This window comes from Cornus florida, unplaced genomic scaffold, assembly GCF_030987335.1.
Source record: "Cornus florida cultivar Cherokee Brave unplaced genomic scaffold, ASM3098733v1 CherokeeBrave_3.0.0_Hap2_Chr08, whole genome shotgun sequence".
In the NCBI taxonomy this organism is placed as follows: domain Eukaryota; kingdom Viridiplantae; phylum Streptophyta; class Magnoliopsida; order Cornales; family Cornaceae; genus Cornus; species Cornus florida.
Window position 1 is genome coordinate 59478369 of NW_026775578.1, and position 14833 is coordinate 59493201.

The 14833-nt window shown below is 29.6% G+C and overlaps 1 protein-coding gene across 1 annotated transcript; it reads left to right on the forward strand.

Annotated features, from left to right (window-relative positions):
- The first annotated feature begins 964 nt into the window (after positions 1–964).
- Positions 965–10652, forward strand: LOC132268666 (uncharacterized). Its single transcript, XM_059769475.1, has 4 exons — positions 965–1041; positions 8970–9044; positions 9484–9810; positions 10215–10652. The coding sequence occupies exons 2-4, from the start codon at positions 8978–8980 to the stop codon at positions 10367–10369; spliced, it is 549 nt and encodes a 182-aa protein (XP_059625458.1). The 5' UTR covers positions 965–1041; positions 8970–8977; the 3' UTR covers positions 10370–10652.
- Positions 10653–14833: the final 4181 nt, after the last annotated feature.

Below are 14833 nucleotides of genomic sequence, written 5' to 3' on the forward strand. Positions count from 1 at the left end.
AGTATGAGGGCGACAAAATTAAGTTATAAGTAGTGAGAATTTGAGCAAAAATACGCTCAGAACGTAAGAGTGACACTAATTAAGAAGGATTATGTAATTTAAATTGTGCAAACATGTATTTGATGGAAGTGTTATTTGTTAATTAAAATTACTGGAAAAACCTACGACTTGTGATTGTATATGCTTTTATCATTTAGTTTCATTAATTTTTGTTTTTGATTTAGTTTAATGATGCCTTAAACTTGATTTTGATAATCAATTAAATTGAAATTGGAAACATAATTTTAAAATTGATTCTTAATAATGAAGATTATATGATTGTTATTTTCATTTAAAATGGGAAACAAAACTTAAGCGATAGATTAAATAAATAAATAAATAAGGAGGGAAAGTTATGTTTGGTCGCATGAAATTGGAGTTTTGAAATTGAAAAAAACAACTAACAAAATTGAATTAAAATTTTATTTAATTCCAATTTCAAAGTTTCAATTCTATACAGCTGCCTTAGAATTTTCAAACAGAGGGTCAAATTTTCAATTATGCACATAGCATGTCTTTAACCTTGTAAGAGACCTGTCATTCATCAAAGGGATGGGGTTTACTGTCAAGATCATTAACTCTGAGTTATCGCCATCAAATGGTTAATATATGTACCAAATTTTCGATGACTTCTGCATGATCAAACAAGGCAGAGCTCAATTCCATTTGGCATTGAGAAATGAAAGCAGCCAAAATATAAGACTTAACTGCACAATTATGTGGCTTAATTGGTATCTATTTCTAAACTGAAGTTCATAGAAAAGTTCTAAGCAAAGGTCATTTTTGGGGTCCAAATGCAGCTTCACTAACGTCTGAAAGTAGGGACACATTGTTTTCACACACATCACACAGTGTCGACGTATTGTTTTCACACACATCACAGAGTGTCAATTTTACAAGTATATATAGCCCTCTCCACTTCTTCCTTCACCAGAAACTAAACCAAGCACAAAAACCTTTCACCCATTTCAGCTTCTTTCCCATTACCTTCTTTCTGTACAGCTGTGATGTAATACCCCGATAATTTTAAAAGATTTATTAATTAGGATTAATTATTTTATTTTATTTTTCAATAATTTATTTTATTTTATTGAGTGCTAGATTAATTATCTTATTTTAATTAAGTTATATTTCGTGATTATGTATGATGATTGATTGTTTGTGTGGTTGATTATTGATTGAATTATTGGTATGTCGATTTTATTGGTATTATATGACTTAGTTGTAAATTCTTGATTGTTTATGTGCTTCATGTAATTAGTTATTTTAATTTCTGTATTTAATTAATTATCTTATTTATTTAAATTAATTGGATTGAGCTTAAGGAAAGTTGGACCAAAAGATGTGGTCTTGGGCTTGTATGAAACCTTATTAGGTTAATTAATGAAGGTCCGTGGTTATTTAATTATTTAAATGATCACTTTTGTATCAATTATATATATATATATATATATATATATATATATAATTATATATAAATATAATTAATTAATAATTGTTATGGAAAGATATATATATAGATATATATTTATTGATATTTATAAGTATATATGATTTAATTAACTAATGAGTTAATTATGGAAGGAATATATATTTATATATATATATATGTTTATAGATATAAATTATTTAAAGATTATTATTTTAATTCATAATACTAGTTGGAATAGGATTTGGAATTTAAGGTGTATAAAAATACACATAAGGCTTTAGGGTTAAAGGTTTTACACATTAGAAAAATAAAACAGACAGACAGAGAGGAAGAAGAAGGGCTGACAAGGAGGAGGTCGGATCTGAAAAGGAGGACGTCGGAATTGGAAGAGATAATTAAAGCTTAAAGCGTCGGTTTCGTTTCGAAACCTTCAGGCGAGTTTTTTCTAACTTTCCTCTTAGAACTCATAAGGATTTCACCTTGAGTATCAAGGCTTTAATTAAATTTATTTGTTTAAAAATTATGGTTAGATCGGAATAATTAAAAAGTATAAACTATTATATTTGATTTTTAGATTATTGGATTTTAATTGATATATATAGGTGTTATGTATATTTTAAAATCAATCTATAGGTGGATTTGTGACCCAAGAGAGTTAATTATGGTTTCTTTATTTTCTAGAATTGTTCTGTAATTTTCTGGAATTTTTCTGATATTTTTAGGAATTTATTAGGATTTATTTTCCTATTATTTGTTAGGAAAATAATTATATATATATATATATATATATATACTAGGTAACTGGCGCATGTGGAGCGGCGGCACAATAAAGAATTGATCCAGTGCAGCGCGGTGTAGGATAATAGGGTGTATACGCCAATTAGTGCCATTTGATTAATTAAACTTATGTGAATTGATATGGTGCATCGCGGCGCATAAAAGTTTGGTGCGCATGTGTATCTGGACCATAGAAGTGGTCTGGTCAACTATGGGATTATTTGGTGTATTGCAGACCATGAGAAGATGGTGCACTCGCTGATCTGGACCTTAGATCTATTATAGTTAATAGAAAATAATCTAGTGTGAGCGTGTTCATTTGCGCACTCATTTATGACCATTGGATGCGGCATAAAGGAAGTGATGGATTCAGTGTGGTGAGCTCACGGTAGCTGAAAGAGCTTAGCCAATACCAGCACACAAGGAGGCTTGAATCCAGTGCGTGCAAGTGCATAGTAAGCACGTGGGCGCGCGTGGGAAACTATGTTGGCCTAATTCGACACTAGAAATTAAAACGGTCATAACTTAGTCATTTTAAATCGAAATTAGGTCATTCTTGAGCTCAAATTCAAGGATTTTTCGTCTTCTTTCCAATGGTACCAATTTCATTATCAGATTCCCATCCTACTAGGAGATATTTATATTTTAGTGAGAAAGTGTCGGAAAACTATTTAAACCAATATGGAGTATTTAAAGGAAACTATTTCTGACATATTTAGTTGCACTAATTTGTGTAAATATAATAAATTAATAATTTGTTATGGAAGGAAGTGTATATATATATATATATATATAATTATTTATATATGTGTATATATAGTTTATATATGAATATATGTATGTATGTATGTATATTGATTTTAAATAATTATATATATATATATATATATATATGTATGTATGTATGTATATTGATTTTAAATAATAAAGGATTATTAAAGAAGGTGTTAAACACACATATACATTAAATAACATATGTGTAGGTATATATATATATAAATCATTTAAGATGATTAATATTATCATTCTTATTTGGCATATCTTAATAGGCTGGTTGTTAAATTAATGATATGCGTATAATATGCATGTGATGGCTATGTATGATTTAGCGTATTGTTAATTTTAAAGTTAATTCATGGTTAAAGTGTGGGCATGGATGAATTGTCAAATGATTAAATATATTACCTAAATATTTGTATGAATAGAATACATATATGGAAAGTATGGATGAATTGCTAATTAAATGTATGAATAAATATACCTGTGGAGGCATGGTTGAATTGCCAATGTATAAATATACATACACGGAGGCATGGTTGAATTGCCAATGTATAAATAAATATACTTATGGAGGCATGGTTGAATTGCCAATATATAAATAAAAATATTTACAATGGCATGGTTGATTTGCCAAAGCATAATTACGTTGTTATGGGTTAGATGATTAAAATATCATCTATGGTTGTTGTATGTATGGATTAGATTAGGGTTAGATATTCTTAAATGAGAATAGTTTAGTACTTACTGGTTGGTGTATTATTTTACATTAATAAAATAATATTGGGGAAGACGTGGATGATTTGTCAAAACTTGGATTTTGGATATGTGATTTAAACAATTAAAATCATTATCGGGTTGGGATTAAATAGAGTATTTCTTTTATTATAATTTGTTGTTTAAATGATTAAACAACTGACTAGGATGAGATTAAGGTCAAAGGAGTTTTTATAAAATGAAATGGTAGATTGGTCTAGGTATGAATATTATTTTAATAATTATTTAATAGGTATGGAAATTTAATAAACCTATTAATGGATGTGATTAGTATAGTATATATAATTATATATAGACATGTATATCGTGCTTTATTAAAGTTAAAACTTTATTAGGTTTGGTTTTGATCAGAGATGATCTGCTTATTGGTTTTCAGAGGCCTGGTAGAGTGAACTTGCTCGTAGGGTTTAACCCACGATTTATTTTTCAGGTTATTAGAGGTTCCAGTCTCGAGGTTGAGGATCCGCAGCTGGGAGACTGTCATTCGTCTATTCATCTTGTGTACTTTTAAATAGTATTGGATTATTGGATAATGTTTTAAGGGGTCCTTGAGTTATGGGATTTCCGAATTGTAATTGTTGGAAAATCATTAAGTAATATTTATTTATTAGTTTTCTTCAGCGGTTTATTTATTCTTTATTATTCTTCTTTGTATTCTGTGCTTGTTAAATACTTAAATTGTTTTGATATCCCTTGATTTTGTGCGCGGACTTGATCAATCCGTGTTCCAAAATTAGGGGGTATCACAGTTGGTATCAGAGCACTCCAGGTTCAAGTGTCCCTAGGGTGTCTTTCGTTGTGTGACTTCCGCGTTGTGTACTCTTTTACTTAGAGCTTAAGTTTAGGATTCATTGTATTCTATATTCGGTCCGTTAGTGTGTTCTAATGGTAAATCATTGAGTCTTATCAGGAAAATGGTAAGACATCGATTTAGAAGGTATTGGTAAATCGTTGAGTCTTCCCCTAATTTTTAAGTATGGGTTTTATGGATTTATGCACCAATAAAATAATATGGAGGTATTTTAGGGACGGATTAACGGAATAGTTAAGTCCTACCTATTTATTTATGAATGGTATGGTTTAATACACCGGTATGGGACGGTGGCATTTCAGGGACGGATTAACCAAAGAAGTTAAGTCCTACCTATATATTTATAAGGGAACGGATTAACCATAGCGTTAAGTCCTACTTATTTGTGTCAGGTCAACGAAATAGTTGGATGGTATGCCATTGAAATAATATGGTTGGATAGTTTACTTTTATGTGGATATAATGGATTTTATATATATATATATATATATATATATATATATATATACACACATACACACACATATATATGGGCCATGATATAAGCTTGAGTCTCAGGATCAGTGGTTAGGATGGAGGCGTATATTGCCGATTGAGATGGGTAGCTGGGTTTAAGGATGTGTGAGCTCTGGTAGAAGAAGGACTCGTAACCACCTTTGTGTGCGTTTTACATGAGATACCCACTATCCGGTTGAAACTGCTTTAGTTCAGTGAGAGTCTCTAGTGTGTACTTATATTTATCAATTATATAAATATGGAATTAGCTAATTACGTGATGTGTCTGCTAATAATGAATATGTGTGGATGGGTTAATTTCCACACGGATAAAAGGAATAATGAAATTTGAAATTAAATAATCAAAGTTTTTATTTCATGGATTTGTGAATTCCGAGGACGGAATTCCGTTTGTTAGGGGGGAAGAATGTAATACCCCGATAATTTTAAAAGATTTATTAATTAGGATTAATTATTTTATTTTATTTTTCAATGATTTATTTTATTTTATTGAGTGCTAGATTAATTATCTTATTTTAATTAAGTTATATTTCGTGATTATGTATGATGATTGATTGTTTGTGTGGTTGATTATTGATTGAATTATTGGTATGTCGATTTTATTGGTATTATATGACTTAGTTGTAAATTCTTGGTTGTTTATGTGCTTCATGTAATTAGTTATTTTAATTTCTGTATTTAATTAATTATCTTATTTATTTAAATTAATTGGATTGGGCTTAAGGAAAGTTGGACCAAAAGATGTGGTCTTGGGCTTGTATGAAACCTTATTAAGTTAATTAATGAAGGTCCGTGGTTATTTAATTATTTAAATGATCACTTTTGTATCAATTATATATATATATATATATATATATATATAATTATATATAAATATAATTAATTAATAATTGTTATGGAAAGATATATATATATATATATATATTTATTGATATTTATAAGTATATATGATTTAATTAACTAATGAGTTAATTATGGAAGGAATATATATTTATATATATATATATGTTTATAGATATAAATTATTTAAAGATTATTATTTTAATTCATAATACTAGTTGGAATAGGATTTGGAATTTAAGGTGTATAAAAATACACATAAGGCTTTAGGGTTAAAGGTTTTACACATTAGAAAAATAAAACAGACAGACAGAGAGGAAGAAGAAGGGCTGACAAGGAGGAGGTCGGATCTGAAAAGGAGGACGTCGGAATTGGAAGAGATAATTAAAGCTTAAAGCGTCGGTTTCGTTTCGAAACCTTCAGGCGAGTTTTTTCTAACTTTCCTCTTAGAACTCATAAGGATTTCACCTTGAGTATCAAGGCTTTAATTAAATTTATTTGTTTAAAAATTATGGTTAGATCGGAATAATTAAAAAGTATAAACTATTATATTTGATTTTTAGATTATTGGATTTTAATTGATATATATAGGTGTTATGTATATTTTAAAATCAATCTATAGGTGGATTTGTGACCCAAGAGAGTTAATTATGGTTTCTTTATTTTCTAGAATTGTTCTGTAATTTTCTGGAATTTTTCTGATATTTTTAGGAATTTATTAGGATTTATTTTCCTATTATTTGTTAGGAAAATAATTATATATATATATATATATATATATACTAGGTAACTGGCGCATGTGGAGCGGCGGCACAATAAAGAATTGATCCAGTGCAGCGCGGTGTAGGATAATAGGGTGTATACGCCAATTAGTGCCATTTGATTAATTAAACTTATGTGAATTGATATGGTGCATCGCGGCGCATAAAAGTTTGGTGCGCATGTGTATCTGGACCATAGAAGTGGTCTGGTCAACTATGGGATTATTTGGTGTATTGCAGACCATGAGAAGATGGTGCACTCGCTGATCTGGACCTTAGATCTATTATAGTTAATAGAAAATAATCTAGTGTGAGCGTGTTCATTTGCGCACTCATTTATGACCATTGGATGCGGCATAAAGGAAGTGATGGATTCAGTGTGGTGAGCTCACGGTAGCTGAAAGAGCTTAGCCAATACCAGCACACAAGGAGGCTTGAATCCAGTGCGTGCAAGTGCATAGTAAGCACGTGGGCGCGCGTGGGAAACTATGTTGGCCTAATTCGACACTAGAAATTAAAACGGTCATAACTTAGTCATTTTAAATCGAAATTAGGTCATTTTGAGCTCAAATTCAAGGATTTTTCGTCTTCTTTCCAATGGTACCAATTTCATTATCAGATTCCCATCCTACTAGGAGATATTTATGTTTTAGTGAGAAAGTGTCGGAAAACTATTTAAACCAATATGGAGTATTTAAAGGAAACTATTTCTGACATATTTAGTTGCACTAATTTGTGTAAATATAATAAATTAATAATTTGTTATGGAAGGAAGTGTATATATATATATATATATATATATATATATGTATATATATATATATATATATGTATGTATGTATGTATATTGATTTTAAATAATAAAGAATTATTAAAGAAGGTGTTAAACACACATATACATTAAATAACATATGTGTAGGTATATATATATATATAAATCATTTAAGATGATTAATATTATCATTCTTATTTAGCATATCTTAATAGGCTGGTTGTTAAATTAATGATATGCGTATAATATGCATGTGATGGCTATGTATGATTTAGCGTATTGTTAATTTTAAAGTTAATTCATGGTTAAAGTGTGGGCATGGATGAATTGTCAAATGATTAAATATATTACCTAAATATTTGTATGAATAGAATACATATATGGAAAGTATGGATGAATTGCTAATTAAATGTATGAATAAATATACCTGTGGAGGCATGGTTGAATTGCCAATGTATAAATATACATACACGGAGGCATGGTTGAATTGCCAATGTATAAATAAATATACTTATGGAGGCATGGTTGAATTGCCAATATATAAATAAAAATATTTACAATGGCATGGTTGATTTGCCAAAGCATAATTACGTTGTTATGGGTTAGATGATTAAAATATCATCTATGGTTGTTGTATGTATGGATTGGATTAGGGTTAGATATTCTTAAATGAGAATAGTTTAGTACTTACTGGTTAGTGTATTATTTTACATTAATAAAATAATATTGGGGAAGACGTGGATGATTTGTCAAAACTTGGATTTTGGATATGTGATTTAAACAATTAAAATCATTATCGGGTTGGGATTAAATAGAGTATTTCTTTTATTATAATTTGTTGTTTAAATGATTAAACAACTGACTAGGATGGGATTAAGGTCAAAGGAGTTTTTATAAAATGAAATGGTAGATTGGTCTAGATATGAATATTATTTTAATAATTATTTAATAGGTATGGAAATTTAATAAACCTATTAATGGATGTGATTAGTATAGTATATATAATTATATATATACATGTATATCGTGCTTTATTAAAGTTAAAACTTTATTAGGTTTGGTTTTGATCAGAGATGATCTGCTTATTGGTTTTCAGAGGCCTGGTAGAGTGAACTTGCTCGTAGGGTTTAACCCACGATTTATTTTTCAGGTTATTAGAGGTTCCAGTCTCGAGGTTGAGGATCCGCAGCTGGGAGACTGTCATTCGTCTATTCATCTTGTGTACTTTTAAATAGTATTGGATTATTGGATAATGTTTTAAGGGGTCCTTGAGTTATGGGATTTCCGAATTGTAATTGTTGGAAAATCATTAAGTAATATTTATTTATTAGTTTTCTTCAGCGGTTTATTTATTCTTTATTATTCTTCTTTGTATTCTGTGCTTGTTAAATACTTAAATTGTTTTGATATCCCTTGATTTTGTGCGCGGACTTGATCAATCCGTGTTCCAAAATTAGGGGGTATCACATGTGACCATGGCTTTCTGTAAAACCCTAGCAATCTTAGTTCTTGCACTTGCCTTCTGTGTGCAAGCCACTCTGGGTGAGTGAAAGTTCTTCTGTAATTACTAATAAATTGTATATTATTGCACATGTCGCACACACAAACACCTAGTAATTACACAACTCATTCTGGCTCATACCTCTTGCTCTGCTAGCTTGTCTTACCATTTACTTATCTTGCAATCATTTTTTTAACTTTCCAATGTCAAATTATCAAAAATTAGGAAACAACTCATTTCAATTTGATTCAAATATATATATATATATATATATATATATATATATATATACATATATTTACTTTGACAAAAACATACACATCCATGCACTTTGTTGTTTGTTGTCCCTGTAAGGGACTTAATCATCGACCGGGACTTTCTACTTTAACCGTTTAAATTATTAAAGTTACACACTCCGCAACAGTTTAAATATTTTAGACTAGATGGTTGTTAACATGTGTTTTTAATCTCGGTATGTAGGTGAAATGGCATGCGAGAATCTGAACAAGGACTCGTGTGCATTCACGGTATCATCTTCTGGCAAACGTTGCGTGCTTGAGAAGCATGTGCGCAGAATCGGGGAAGAAGCATACACATGCCGTACATCTGAGATCGTGGCTGATAAGTTGAAGGACTGGATTGAATCGGACCAGTGCATTGAAGCTTGTGGGCTTGAAAGGAATGTGCTCGGAATCTCATCCGACTCTCTTTTGGAGTCTCACTTTGCCAAAAAGCTTTGCTCGCCTCAGTGCTACGATAGCTGCCCCAACATTGTTGATCTCTACTTCAATCTTGCTGCTGCTGAAGGTATTACTCACACATACTTTGTTAAATAAGAAAAAGTGATGTATAACTCTCTAAACCAAAATGTTATCCTACTAATACACTGTATTGCATAACTTTCACTTGACTATACCCTTTTTCAAGAGAACCAAAAAATATATATATATATATTATTAGAAAAGACAGTTCTCGAAAATAAGCCTTTTTTTGAACTATATCCTTTTCTGAAAACTACAACCAAACAAGTTTCTGTATTCTGGTTCTCGTTTTTCAGTTTTTTGAAAGCTCTACTTAACCTATATATATATATATATATATATATATATATATATAACATACATGGGAGCTTAAAACTTATTCAACATATATACTTGCATGCTTATAAATAATCATATAAAAGTTTACATTTAACATATGTTCCCTGTCAGGTGTATTTCTTCCTAAATTTTGTGAAGCACAAGGAGCAAATGCACGTCGTGAAATGACTGAGATCAAAAGCTCTGGATTTGTCGCCCCTGGACCTAAATCAGGAGGGGTGCTGCCTGCAAAGTTGATTGTTGCACCTGCAATGGCTCCTTATTGATTTTCATAATAGATTTTATACTCATTAGGGTTTATTTCACTATAGCTGTGTGCATTAAGGCCATTAGAGTGTGTTACATGCATAATATATATATATATATATGTATTGTTTCCACCAATAGAAGAATCAATAAGGTGGTGTTTGGTAGTTAGTAATTGGGATTTATGATCTGTTGCTTGTAAGCTGTTGTATATGCAGCAAACATAGTCACTCTAGTGCATATGGTTGCATTGAGAGTTTGAGAAATGAAATAAAATTAAGGTTCAGTTTGTGTTTATAGTGATGCATGTTTTATTTGTTGCAATATTCGGAAATGTTGTGAAACAATTTTGTGGGATTTCTCTTAGTGAAGAAGGAGAATTGAACTTAATTTTACACTCGAGATTTACAAATTTGTCATTCTATTACTTCTTCATTAAATTGGGTACTAGTAACGTTCGGATGACTCTGTACTTGAGATAATAAAAAATTTGAGGATACAAATTAATTTCTTAGAAAATATTTGAATATATATATTTGTGTGTGTATATATATATATATATATTTGTTGTTTGAGCAATAACAAAAAGAATTCTTAATGTCTACCAATATATCCATAACACAAAAGTGCTGCTATTTGGTATAAAATCTGGACCGATAGGAGTGTCCTTTTGTACCAACTTCATTTACAATTTATTTATTTATTTATTTTTACATGTTGTCTGGCCATTCAAATTCTACTAATTATTTAGGGAGGTGGTATAGTGTGACATGGAGGTCAGTGGTGGGGTGAGGGCTTGATGCAAAATTGTTTTTTCCACGAGATAAAAACTCTGAATTAATCGGATATTTTTGAAGAAAAAAAATAATTGATGGAAAAAACAGAATTTGCATCAAGCCCTCAACCCACCACATGTGTGTGTTAAGCGAGAGAATCACGCCGGCCTATTTATAATAGGCTAGGATTATAGTAGTGCACATTCTACGCATTTTTAGAATATTATAGACTTAAAGAAAGGAATTTAGGTTTCTAGATATTTTTATAATAGGCTAGGATTATAGTAGTGCAAATTCTATGCATTTTCAGAATATTATAGAGACATGAGAAGGGAATTTAGGTTTCTAGATATTTTTATATGGAACAATATATATTAGATGGGTATTTTTGAAGGGTAAAAACAAAAATATGAAACCTTCTGCATGGTGTATTGTCCTCTAGAAGGTTGATGAAATTCTAATGAGCGTCAGGTTACATCAATTTGACTATGAAACCTTCTAGAGGGTTCCAAGTCCCACAAGAATTTTCTCTCTCTGATACTATTATTGAAGGAAGATCGATGGTTGGGATCCAAAGCAGGCCAATGAAACAATGAAGACAAAATCCGATTGGAGATTTATGGGTCAACAATCGAGGTGGCATAGATTTATTTGACTCTGAAAATACTTAGATATTAGACTTAATTTATTACCTAATTGGGTTATATATATATATTTATGTATGTTTGTATATATATCTCCACATATATATATCCTACATGTATATACGAGATCGAGCGTGTAAAAAAAACATATATACCTAGTTGAGTTTAAGTTATGCCCAGCCCTAACTCAAACACCTCGAACAACTAGGGCGGCTAGAGCCTCAGCCCAAGCTAAAATTAATATTTCCTTAAATTTTTAGAGTTCTTACAAATTTTACTTCTTTGTACAATTAAGGCCCCTAAAATTATTATTTAATTCCTTACTTAGACTTGCTAAAATCTTTACTTTCTTATAATATTAAGCCCCTAAAAATATTATATTCTTACCCTTCAAAAATACCCATCTAATATTAAGTGGTGGAGGGAAAATTTTAATTCATTCTAAAAACTTCCATTAATTCATTCGACTACTTTTCAATTTACTAGAACCCTTGAATTCTATTATTATTATTATTATTATTATTGCTTTATCTAATCAATAATTGTGAGAATTAATAAAACATTCCATCTTCCCTATCAGCATTTATCTTCTTCATATAACTTCAATAAATGAGAAACTAAGTCATCTAAAAAACTAAAAAAATTATAAAAAAATATACAATAATAATAGAAAATATTATTAACTTTATTTTTAATGATAATCAAATATGTGAGCCTCCCCATATTAATAAACATGATCAACATATTAAGAAGAGGCCACTTTAAAAAATTTCCCCTAAAATCTCTAATTATCTTGAGCCGGGAACAACTTAAAGCTCAATATGATTTGATTCAGTTCATTTGCAAAAATAATCAAGATTAAGATTGATGTCTAGGTGGTAAAATAAAAAAAAAAAAATTGATGTCTAGGAAATGTGTTCAAAATAAACATCGAGTCAAATATCAACAAACAAATAAACATCAAGTCAAATATCAACAAACATTGTTTTTAATGAAAAAATGTATGTTACCAAGAATTTTGTGTTCTAGTGGTATCTTATTTACATTTTAGAGTAAGATCTCATGGTCTAATAATATCTCTTCTACCTCTTAGAAGAACGAGTTCAAGTCCCAAATGAGCAAAATGAATTTGTGTAGTGCCACTGGTGTCTATATTTTTTGCCAATGCTAAAATAAATAAATAATTTGTATATTAAATTAAAAGAAGATTGCAAAGGCTACATTTGGGCCTAGAGAAAGGGGCCAAGGAGCCAGCCATAGAAGAAATAAATAATGTTTTCGTGTTTACTGTACTCTTCTTTAAAGACTTTCAGAAATAGTGGTAGTGTGTGTGTGTGTTTTTTTTTTTTTTTGAAATTAGAGAAACAAGTTTTTTTTATTTTTTTATTGTAAAATAAAAAATAAAAGACATTTTTTTCTAATACAATCACATCAAAATAAAAGACATTTTGTGGGTACGGTTTTACTATAATTACTTAGAAATTTAATCACTTTATTGACGAATTTCACCATTCTAATGGTGAAATGGTGAAATTTCACAAATAAAAATAGTGAAATTGATTGTTTAAATTAATGAAGTTTAACCACGTCATTTCAATAAATGAGTGATGTAAAGCTCTTGTGGATAATTGGATTTGCACCACGAAGTACTCAATACAGGATAGGTAATTTTATATGAAATTTACGTGTCAAATCAACAATTGACGTATTTAATTAAAGGTTAATGATGTACTTAACTAGGTCAATGGCTCAACTTGATATAATCCAATTTTGGTTGACATTGGTTTAAAATTTTAATGGATATGCCTCCCCCAACTGACAACAATAGCTACAAATTTTGTTTCTGGTTGAGATTAAGATCGAGTCCATATCAGATATGACATATAAAATAATTTGTCGAAAATTAATAGATAAATTATTTTTGTTAAGTTTTAACTTCTTCTTTTTTTTTCTTTCATAAATATTTTAAGACAATAAAACACCAAAAAAAAATGTATTTTACGTCCAAACAAATGAGCCTTAATTGTGAATGAAAAGTTTGATTAGGATAATTAAATCATATTTAGTCAATTTTTCTTTATCTCGTTAAACAAATGACTTTTTCCTCCTAAATTTTTCAATTTTTTTCTTATTTCTCAAATATTTTTTTCCTAATGCTTTATTACATTATCACATTCTTAAAGTAATGATGGAATGTTCCATTTTACATCGAAAAATGCGAAACAAATATTTCATGATCATGTTTTATATTGTTTTAGCATTTGAATAATGATAAGTAGTCTGATTTTTGATATATCCAACTAATTATGGGATGATATCATGACGTCGTTAAATATGATAATATCATCATTATATCGTCTCTTTTTCCATATAAATTTAATCGTGTCGGGTTCCTATAATTATTTTTAGCATTTTGATTATTTTACCTTTCGGATTTTCAAGAGCCATTAGAGTTTATTTGACCTCAATGAAAGCTAAATATGTTTTACTGGGGCACAAATCCTCTGCTATGCGGTTTCCATGTTGTCTCCTACAGTGAGCGTTAAGTAATCTTGGTTTGGCCACGTTTTACTCCATTCAATAGACACTAAGACTGTGTTTGGCATTTACATTACTATTTATAAGTAACTTTTTACCACCATTTATAAGTAACATCACAGAAGTCTAAAAGTAATATCACATGAGTTTAAAAAGTAACATCACAATTTGTAATTACACCACTATTTCACCACCATTTATAAGTAACATCACATAAGTTTAAAAGTAATATCACATCACAGAAATCTAAAAGTAATATCACATGAGTCTAAAAAGTAACATCACCATTTGTAAGAAGGTAACATCACTACTTAAAAAGTAAAGCATTGTTGACAGTCAAATACCTCATAATTCCCTTCAAATTCCTTTTTAAATTAATATGTGACTATTTTTTTGGATGTTCTATTTTTATGATAAAATTTAACTTAAAAAATATATAAATAATATGTAGAATTGAGTTAGATATATGTGTGACTATTAATTTTTCAGCACTATGTGAATACCTTTTTTTGATGGTGAAGGTGGT

Excerpts from the sequence above, each read along its gene's own strand:
- LOC132268666 (XM_059769475.1), top strand. The coding sequence starts at position 8,978 with ATGGCTTTCTGTAAAACCCTAGCAATCTTAGTTCTTGCACTTGCCTTC. Across the intron at positions 9,045-9,483 it reads CTGTGTGCAAGCCACTCTGG|GTGAAATGGCATGCGAGAAT; the intron begins GTGAGTGAAAGT and ends CTCGGTATGTAG. Across the intron at positions 9,811-10,214 it reads CAATCTTGCTGCTGCTGAAG|GTGTATTTCTTCCTAAATTT; the intron begins GTATTACTCACA and ends GTTCCCTGTCAG.